A 10,765-nucleotide genomic window follows, 5' to 3' on the forward strand; every position below is an offset into this window, starting at 1 on the left:
TCCTAGCAGACTGCTTTATTTATCCTTATATGCACATTATTCATTATTTATGCATACAACTAAAACACCCATTATTTCTAAACTAGAACTTTTAATTAATCGGATGGTTTATAATTAGGGTTTCGTTTCTTCACATGTTAACCATGTATCTAATGATAAAGCAATTTATTCCTTAGTTAAGGTAACGTAAGGCAATGTCAGTGACTCGTGAATTCCTCGACTATCTCCTTAATCTAAGCTCCCTTCTTGAGGGGTTGGGAGATTTCAGTCATAATGAATATGAATGAATCGACCACAGGACCTTGTTCGTTCCCAAAACTATATTTATTATAATGTAATATCCTCTTAGCAATAATTTTAACATTTTATAGCTAATGCATTCTAGATCATTTACTAATTACGGTCGGGTTATGAGTAGGAATTTAGATTGATACTTTAAAAACTTCAATTAATTAAAACAAACGCAATTGACTCAGCACACTCTCTGCTGTGACTCATTGAAGTACACCATAGTGCAATTGAGTCAGAGTCTTTTGACACTAATTTATATTCCTCATTCGTGATAACTTTAATATTACTTTTAATCAAGGTTAAGGATGTAGATAATTAATATGTTAAGGTATGCAGAATCACAGTCTGAGCGAATTGCACAGGAACGTCAAGTATAAAAAATTGGTTTACAAAATTTCTATAGCTTGCTCCTGTATTGTAACACTTACAGACGAAGCTATGATGATTTTCATACCAAAGGCCATGTAAAAGAAAGAAAGAAAATCCTAAATTTTACAGTCTGGGACACTTTCTACATTAGCTAAAATCCTGGGAATGATGAAAATTTCCCAGGTGGAAATTCTGTCGTAGCCAGGGTACCGGGTTCGCGAGCGAACCACAGCGCTACCAGGAGCGGAATGATAGGAAATCGTCCACGGACGTCCCTAGGCCGGCGGTATTTTTGACGGAATGGGCCTCACTAAAGTGCGACATCGAACCTTCTGCCACGTAGAATGGCGGACTCTCCTGATACCAAATCGCCAGTCCGACACGGTTAACCGCGACGGAGCTAGGGCGCAGGTTTCTCCGCATCTTTACATTTTGCGGGTGATCGACCCTGACTTGAGGTAGATAGCTTTCATCTGATTCATCCCCGAGTTAGAACTCGACATCTATCATAGCTTAATGGTTTTACCCCGCTGATATTAGCATTAAAACACGTGTAACTCTATAAATTCTCTACTTTTAAATGCGTACGCAACCTGTTATTTATTTAATGTTTTCATTATAACTTTCATCCTTTCTTTTCTCTGCCTAGAAATGAGAAAAAACTATCTGGAGGGTTAGGAAGCCAAATTTAAAATGAAATGTTATTTTTCTTTGCGTTTCCGCCTGAGATGAATGAAATCGTGCGCAAAAGTGACATGACGGTTCTATGTTCTTAATTTTCATATTCCGGCACCTCCATCTACGTGGTTCGTGGGATCGAACCAAGAACCTTTAACCATTCAGGTGGGTGATGTAACTCGCTAATCATTCATCCTCTTAATTTGAGCACTCGCTCTTCATGGTAAGCCTAATGGTAATAAGCAAAAGGTACAAATATCTACATACTTGAATGGCAAACATAACACTTGAGTTTTAAACCCCTACAGACTGAATCAGCATGGTTTAAGAATGATGGTATATCTGTCTCTACGCTGCGGTCGAAGTTCTATGAAGTTTGATTCTGATGGCCACTATACGTACAAAAGCCTGATTTGCGACTCGCTACTTAGTACGTTCTTCCTTGAACCATACGTCTCCCCTGCTCCATTTCAGGCTCGTTACTAACTGCCTGATGCTCCGTATTCAAATCGACTTCTCAACTGCCTGACCGTTTAGAATTGCTCGTTTGGAACTGACCACTGACCTCTCTCCTCCCAGACATTTATTCCAACTCAATTTACTCAATATCACCGACTGAGTTATCTGACGACTCTTCCTTGATCGCGGTTGTTTGCACCTCTTTGCAACAATCGCGATCCAGGAAGCTCAATTAAGCTCGGCAATGTCGGACAAGACATTACATAAATGTTTCGATCTATTTCCTGACTGGAAAGGTGTCTGGGGTTCGGAGGTCTTTGTGCTTTACATTACAACAATTCTACAGATTGTTACGATACTCCTTTGATGCATTATGCTCTTGAATTTTGTATTCAGATTTGTATCCTAAAATCGAATCAAGAAATGTATAAATCTATATTTTCCATCTTGTTCAGTCTGTTATGACTCTTATTTTTTTATATATATTTATTTATGAGTTTGAAATTTGAATTATGTCTTTATTACTAATTGTTAATGGAGTTTTTTGTATAATAATACGTATACATAACTTAACTATTGAATGATCGAATACATACCTTTCACTCCTCTGTCTCCCATGGATATGCTAGGCAAGCATATGGGGTTAACTTTCCAATCAAGAAGAATGACGTCATTCAAACGAAGGAGAGCGATATCGTTCTGCGAGTGGGCCTTTCCGAGACTGAAATTCGGGTGGACGATGATCTTGGAAACATTATTGGTAATTGCGTCGTGCTGGTAATGGTAGTCAGAGTGGGATCCTATAACTACGTCTATTTCGTCAAGTGTACGACTGCGCGTTTCATATGGAATGAAGAATACAATTTCCATTTTAACCTTGCAGTAGTTAAAAAAAATCAAATAATGTTAAATGTTTAACATAAGCAGTTAAATTAATTTACTGAAAATGTAGATATTTCATGTATGCACTTTAATATAAATAGAGAATCATGGACCATAATTATTATAAAATAGTACTAATTAACAAGATAATATTACTTCTAAAATTAATTATAAGTTTTAAAAAATCTTGATATATTGACTAAATGTTAAGTTGAAAACCTCTTGTTTGTGTTTGTATTTGTGTGTTACTTACAATGAGGATGAATAATGGTTATTCAAGGAAACACCAATGTGGAACCAATGAATTTAGCACTATAATGACAAAGTTTCAGAACTGTAAAAATGCACATACAACATTATTTTGTCATCTTTCATAAACGCAAGTTTTATAATGAACAAAAATATAAACAGAAAATATGTAATTAATGTTTTAAGTAGCTGAACGAACGAGCGTTTAGTCTTGCGTACACTCAAATGCAATTATTCTTGACTTTTAAATATTTGTTTATTAACAACATTTACGTTTGTTTCAACCTATATATACTTACGATAAATTATTCATTAATTGTGTAGTACTGTACAATACATTTTCGATCTATCAGATTAAGCCTAGCTTACCGGTGCCAGATGAAAAACTTACTTACCTGGGGGGTAGGCTCACAGGACCATACACTATTATTTATGACTAGAATTCAGGAAACAATTTTGTTATTGATTTACTGCTTCCTTCGTTTATTATATGTAGGCCTATTTAGTTATTTATTAATTATAATAATTACATAAATTACCTGCTTTAAAAAAAATAATAACCAATTATTGCATGAGTGTCACACACATACTTTGACAATCGCTAAAACTAAAAAAAACCTAATAATTATTAATTGATGCTTTCTTGTTTATGGAGGGAATTTTTTTATTAATTCTAATAATTACAATTGTATAATAACAAATTGTACTCTGCAACTGGCATGTGTGTCTCGAATAACAAGCATTCAAGATAGCGACTGGTAGACCCATCAAGTGCATTTCGCCTCCTATTTACGTTACATTTATGTTTCTATGAACAAAACTAAGACATTGAGAACTCTCTAGTGAACAATGTAATTTACTTTTATTTTTTTATAAAACATTTCACAGTACAAAAATCGAAAAAAAATAGAGGTAATGGGCCTGACAGCAGCCACTCCCTCCTCGTGTAAGCTAATGTTAAGTGAACGATAAATAAGTAAGTACATAGTGATTTATGGCATTTGGCGAGAGAAGGTAATGCTTCAAAATTGTTAAATGAGTAATTTGGTTAGTCAGATTTTCTCAGTCTGTGATGCGGTTTGATTCCGACATAGAAAAATCCCTGTGAATAATATATTTTGTTCCGAAAATCATACGGAGGAATTGAAAAGAGCTGCAAGATTACATTTATTTCCATATGATTGCAAGTGAGCTGATATCTATGAACCCTAGCATACCCGTGCCGTACAAGAAACATGCTTACATGGAGGGAGGGTGGCTCAGAAACCTATTCTTTATTATCATTAAAAATCAAGAAACAATTTGTTGTTGAATTACTGTTGGCTTTGTTGTTTATATAGTTATACTATAATATAATAATAATAATAATTGTAACAATTACAGAAAATGCCATCATTTTCAAGAACCAATAACCAATTATTGCACATCATTCACTAACACTAAAAAATAAAACTATTAATGTTGCATCAATGCTTCTTTTTAGGTTTATAGCCTATACCTGCAGGTATATAGTAATTATGATAATTATCAATATTTTCGCCGTTACCAATCAACTCTACACTGTTACAGGCATACGTGACATGTCAGAACACACATCCAAAAAGGTTGTGTGGACTCATAGGCCAACCAGGTGAATTTTACCTTCACTGTAGCTTATGATTTTATGAAGCAAAGTAAAACAGAAACATAGAGAAAACCTTACGAAAATATGTAATTTTATAAAAATATTCACAGTAACAAAACCGAAAAACAAGAGGGGAAGTTCCTCCCCCTTCGGGTAAGGTAGGTTAAACACAAGCATGCTTATAAATGTACCAAATTTTTTGCATGCTAGCAGTGAACTTTTAATTATTATAATTTTTTCTATAACTATGTTATCAATTAAATAAACCAAAACCTACTCGAAAACACAGTGTCCAGCAGTGAGCACATATCTGTCATTGATGAGAGTCCCTCCGCAATCGTATTCTTTGCGTGATCTGATGGCAGCCATCCAAGGGAATTTGCGGGCTGTTGTCTGAGCCCCTCCCACGATGCCTGGGGCCTTCGTTGCAACGCCACAAGCTGCGGAATCAGAATATTACAGTTCTCAGTATAGGTATTGAATATTAACCAAATCTTTCACCACTGAGTAATTCTAAATTCATTGATTTTGTCATTTTATGTGGCTTTTGTATCACTTTTGGCTAATCGCGACGGTGAGGATGAATAGCGAAAAGATCAACATGAAATTGATGAATGGACAAACACAGATTAAAATTGCACAAGCCCCACTGAGAATTTGGCTGCGAATTCAGACGCCAGAGCCTCGTTAGTCTGTGTAATGAAGTACAGGGTGTACTACGTGGAGAAGAGGTTGAGATTTGCATGTCCTTCAAAAAACGTTACTCATTACACTGCAGTAATTTATACATAATTTACATTGATAGATATCTAAGTTAGAGCATATTGTGTACAAAGTGAGTAATGCAGTTCCAACAGATAGTATGTGACAGAAACTTTTGCAGGATTGTGAAGCAAATACTAAATTTTTAATGGAATTCATAACTTTACATATAATCGTTAGCGTGTAGGTATGGTGACATATCCATTGAGAGTTAATGATATTCCTATAAGGATTCAGAAAACAGTTCTTCATAAAACCAATTTAATTTTTCTCTTCAACCACCTTATCCTCTCGCTGATTTTCCACATGTTAGCTAATTTTATGGAGTCAGACGGCGTTGCTTAATTATTGTCATACTCATCTTTTCAGCTAGCTACATCTGAATAAGCGAACATATATACGATTTAGAAACTTGAATAAAAATTCTTACAGCATGGCTTTGTGTATCTTGTCTTGTCTCGGCGAGCCTGAAAAATTGAAAAATGAAAGTAAACTTTAAACAATGTAATATAAGTGTTTTAAGGAGGAAATTTGAAGTGATATTCTTATTTTCTATTTCTGGTAATTCAGTACTTTGCAGAAACAATATATAGGTGGTGATAGCTGAAATCGTACTACGCTTACATCTTGGTAGATGCCATTGGTTAGAGAATTAGCATTATAATGGGAACTTCCGTCTTTTGTCTCCTATTAATATATATATATATATATATATATATATATATATATATACGGGATATTAAAAACGGTATGCTACGGGAACAACGCTTAACTTTTACATAAAAAGAGGCTTCACATTCTTTGCGATTGATATGAACTTGATTGCAATTGCGGAAGTATTGGGAGAGGACAAAAACGTACGGCATAGAGTAAAGGGGCCAGATAAAGGAAAGTGACATGGATGATTGATTGATTTGCTGTTTTAAGTCCACTTTATGCACAGTAAGGCTAATCGGGACTGGACCTACGGTTTAAAGTGGGATCCGAACCACTATGTGCCTCCACCGGTTATCGAACCCGGGATCCCTTGATTACAAGGCGAGGTCGCTACCACTCCTCCATCGGGGAGCCCTGCGACATGGGAGGGAGAGAGAGAGAGAGAGAGAGAGAGAGAGAGAGAGAGAGAGATAAATGTATGGCTGGTGATGGCTACGTTCCATCTTTTGTACCATAAACTGCAAATTCTCAGAACCATAATATTATCAGACTCCTAGGCTTATCTAAAAAGAAGAAAACACCAGGGCCATTTTCGAGATAAACAAAACAAAAGACAATTTCAATGATCACGCAGTCCATTTTCCTAGTTTTCTGTATTGCGAATGGAAGAGTCCACGTCTTGGAAAATTGGTATTTATTTTTCTTTCATTGATGGATAGCGTAGTGGTAACGTCGCCTCATTGTAATCAGGGGACCCTCAGTTCGATACTCAGTGGAGGCACAAGTGGTTCTGATATCACTGTAAACTGTAAGTCCAGTCCTGACTATCCTTCGTATTTGCATAGTGTGGTCTTAAAACCAATCTCTATATATTTTCCTGATGCAATTCATGCGATAGTAAGTAATACGTTGGTTGTAAAATAATCTATATATTTGTACTAAAGAAAACATTACTTTTAGCTGAAAGAAACATATTTCTTGTAAAAGTCTGTACTTGTTTTACTAAACCGTGTTTTGGAGATTCTCAAAATATACTACTTTCAATTCAGATAGGCCTAGAAAAAGTAGGCTAGGATATTTTCAGCATTTTTATTATTGTTACTGAAGTAATCAACTTACTTTTGTTATCATCATATCTTTGTTCTAAAGAGACCTTAAAACGCCACACACAAAAATTTCTCACATATTAAATTAATATATACGTGTGCTTCACCTTGCAAACATAATGGTTTACTACGGATGTGCATGGTTTTCTTTTAATTATGGTGTGGACAATCCATCGAAAGTGTTCAATTCGGCAATCTGGCAGAATAGACAAATATACACAACCTCTGTATGCTCAGATATACTCGTATATATAGTTCACAGCAGCATATTTTAAATGTACATGCAAACGGAAATGTGTTCGCCTAAGGTTGGACATTTGCCAATGTTTATGCTATATAGGTAAGTAGGGAAAAGGAGACACCAAGGAACGTGAATATACATGAACATTTTATGAAATATTTGGTACATTTCCGAAATCGAATGAAAATTTTCTAAAATACATAATCGTCTCTAGTACAAATCGAAAATAGGCTCTATAACTTATTGTGATTGGCCTTACTTGTCGGTAAATGGAATCATTGGACCACATAGCTATCAAATTAGTATTGCCCAAGGTGTTTTCATACTTAGTTCCGTAATATGAGAAGATATGTGTTAAATGGTTCAACATTACCATTTTGCTAAATTGTTAGAGTTGACAAATAGGCGGTAAGTATGGCTTCATATGAACCTCTGAGAAAACCCAGTAGAAATATCCTCCTAACAACGATTAACTGCAGACTCTTTCTCAGGTGCTAGGCTATTAGGTTTTTAAAGCAAAAGTAAAACAAAATACAAACATAGAACCCATTCTCATAGCATTTTAAATAGTATGCAATAAGTTTGGTACATAAATTAATTATAAGATGCAAAGGTATAATACACACACAGTGCCCTTATAATAAATGTACTTAATAATGCACAGTACAACAACGTAAACATATTTCTTCAATTAACAATTAACTGTAACTTGAAATTAAATGATCAGTTTGAATATATATCTGTGATAATTTAAAATATGCAATATGATATCTTTATTAGTACATTGTACATACACCCAACGGCGAAAGAAAAAGTAGGTGAATTGTCCACCACCATTTTCATTCGGTCTGTATTACACAATGTGATGACAATGAATTGAAAATAGAAGTCAATAAGCAGTGAACAATGCCTGTTTCGAACCAATATAGTTTCACTCCTTAAAACAACACAGGATATAGAATAAAAAAGTAATGAAAATAGCGGTGGACAATTTGCTTACCATTATCTTTGCCGTTGACTGTAGAAGATAAATTGAGTGTATTATGTTTCACTTTGTTTCTCAAGCTACAAGTATTACTCATGTATCGAATCTGTATTGGATTAATTGTGCATTGTTGTCACAAGTACTTAAGGTGCTAATAATTTCCACTTAATATGTAGCGTACTTGGAGCATCAAAATTCACTTTATAATGTAATGGACATTAAGTCCTTGTAATTCACTAATGATAGAAGAAACAAGTAAATACGTCATTGATGAAATACTTTTTTACCGAATGATGGAGTAATTTTGTAATTGAAGTGGTTTCTTTTATGTAATCTAAACTTACCGGTGATGCTGTTGCCGTTACTAAGACTACAAATAACGCTGTTGAATACATCCGACCCATGGCACTGCCTCGCGTAGTCCACTAGAATGTGTAGACTGACGTGAAAAGGCAAAAACTGGAGAAATAGTGTTGTAAAGCTGATAACGATGATGATACGTAAGAACAGCTCCATAACGGCACGTGTACTTTAGAGCTGTTCATTGTTCTCCTTCAGGAGGACAATTTGAAACGGGCAATTGGTGTCTTGCAGTACTTTCCTTCCTGAGTTTATCAGCGTTTGCAGAACTTAATTTCTTACAACTGGTCCAGGGGAGAAATCTTTTGCGTAATACATTGTCATGTTGAACACAGCAAGACTAATTTGAATGACATGTCTTGAAAATCCTGCAGGATGTAGACATTACAATACGTGTCTCAAACTTAGTGACCATGTCATATTGGTGGATAAGTGGAAATAACTGCACAAGAGGATGTTAATAGCTTTAGTCGTGAAGTAATCAGAGTGAAAAGTAACTCATTCATTTGCCATGTATTTCTATCCGTTCTAAATTGATTACTAAAGTTTTTTATTCCGAATGTAATGAACTACCCTGATTCGTTTTCTAATAAGGGAAACAGAATCAACTCAACTGTGGAAGATTAATATGTGTGGAATAAGTATCCTAGTTTCTCTTTAACATGATGTTCCATGTACATTTGACTCGTACTTGTTCGTCGTAAATACCTGACGACGAAAGGTAATCTGTTTCTCATGCCTTGAGAAATAATGAACTTGCATACACTGTAAGTTGTATATCTTATCACGGTTGTTCTTCGATTCAACTAATGGTGTTATTGTTCTTCCCTTCTGAACAAGTATTAGAAATGTTCCAAGCAAACAAGAAATTACAAGCACATTACTTTACGTTTCTTGAAAAATGTTTATTTTTTAAAAAGTTCTAGTTATTACACTTTGCATGGTTGGACGAATTCAACACATTCGGCAATGTCAAACTTAATACGTCACATGTTGATGATAGTCTTTAAAACATTCGAAATAACATAAGGAGCTTTCCTCTGAAATTCATTTTAGTTATGTGCAATTGTACAAAACGACAAGATTGCTTTATTAAGTTATTTGTGTCCTGAGCTTCAACCATTTTGTAAATAGAAAAAAAATTAACTGGTTTATAATTGTGAAATTTTACATATTGAATAGGAAAATACATTGCGCACAAAGTAACGATTGTCTTTTATCCACTTCCTGTATTTTGTGGATAGGAAAAACTCTTTCGTATCGTATATTTTGCTGAATAAGTCACAACTGATATAACCTACATGATTTTTCTTTTAAATGCAAAATCTGCGTTACCAATTTTGTGCGAAGAGAATATTTTAAATCTCAACAACGCGTTTAATATTAGCTGGCAGGAAAAAAAGATACGACACATCCCTAAACCAGTGCCCCAACTAATAAAGGACGAGAAGCAACAGAAGTGCCATATTAACCATGGTTGCATGGTTTTTTCGATTCGCTTCTTAAATGCCACACTCATTTCTTTCAAGTTTCATCTCAAGGAGTCAACAAGAAAGTGCAGACAGTACCACTCTATAGCAATTTTGTAACCCATTTATTAGCAACACTGATTTTAATATTCCAAATTTCTTCCTCATTTCTGAAGTTAAACCGTTCACAAAAATCCATGTTCATCCATTACAATTACAAACAGTCAATGTTAAAACTTCCATCCATTGGTTTATTTATATTGCTGTAAAATCTAATTTACATCAACTATGTAAAAATACTTTATTTACTTCTTATACTAGGGATAATGTTTGATCATTAACATGTACGAATACCGAAGTGTTTATATTTCTCTAATTGTACATATACTTTCTGAAGAAAGTAATCCTTCAAGTGTGTGAGAGGAATTCTTTAATAACATTAGTTTGTATGCAAAAATTTGCGTTTCCAGTTTGTATTTGGAACTTTAGTTGAATACTTAAATTAGTTTTTCATTTGATTAAAGGCATTTTCAAATTACTACAATTGCTAATTTAAAGAAGATGCTTCAGAAAGTCCAAAACTTGCTGGTTTTGAAATGAAAATATACAGATGCTCATTCGAGCTCATTCGAT

At 34.6% G+C, this 10,765-nt stretch overlaps 1 protein-coding gene across 1 annotated transcript in view; it reads right to left on the bottom strand.

Annotated features, from left to right (window-relative positions):
- Positions 1-8,962, bottom strand: part of LOC146003243 (mast cell tryptase-like) — a 31,852-nt gene extending 22,890 nt beyond the window's left edge. The window contains exons 1-4 of the mRNA XM_083141419.1: positions 8,648-8,962; positions 5,745-5,781; positions 4,830-4,992; positions 2,394-2,629 (exon numbers count right to left, since the gene is read on the bottom strand). Coding sequence (XP_082997545.1) covers positions 2,394-2,629; positions 4,830-4,992; positions 5,745-5,781; positions 8,648-8,707 — 496 coding nt within the window. The 5' untranslated portion in view covers positions 8,708-8,962. The remainder of the gene's footprint in view (positions 1-2,393; positions 2,630-4,829; positions 4,993-5,744; positions 5,782-8,647) is intronic.
- Positions 8,963-10,765: the final 1,803 nt, after the last annotated feature.

This window comes from Lepisma saccharinum, chromosome 20 (genome assembly GCF_977018435.1).
Source record: "Lepisma saccharinum chromosome 20, izLepSacc3.1, whole genome shotgun sequence".
NCBI lineage: Eukaryota > Metazoa > Arthropoda > Insecta > Zygentoma > Lepismatidae > Lepisma > Lepisma saccharinum.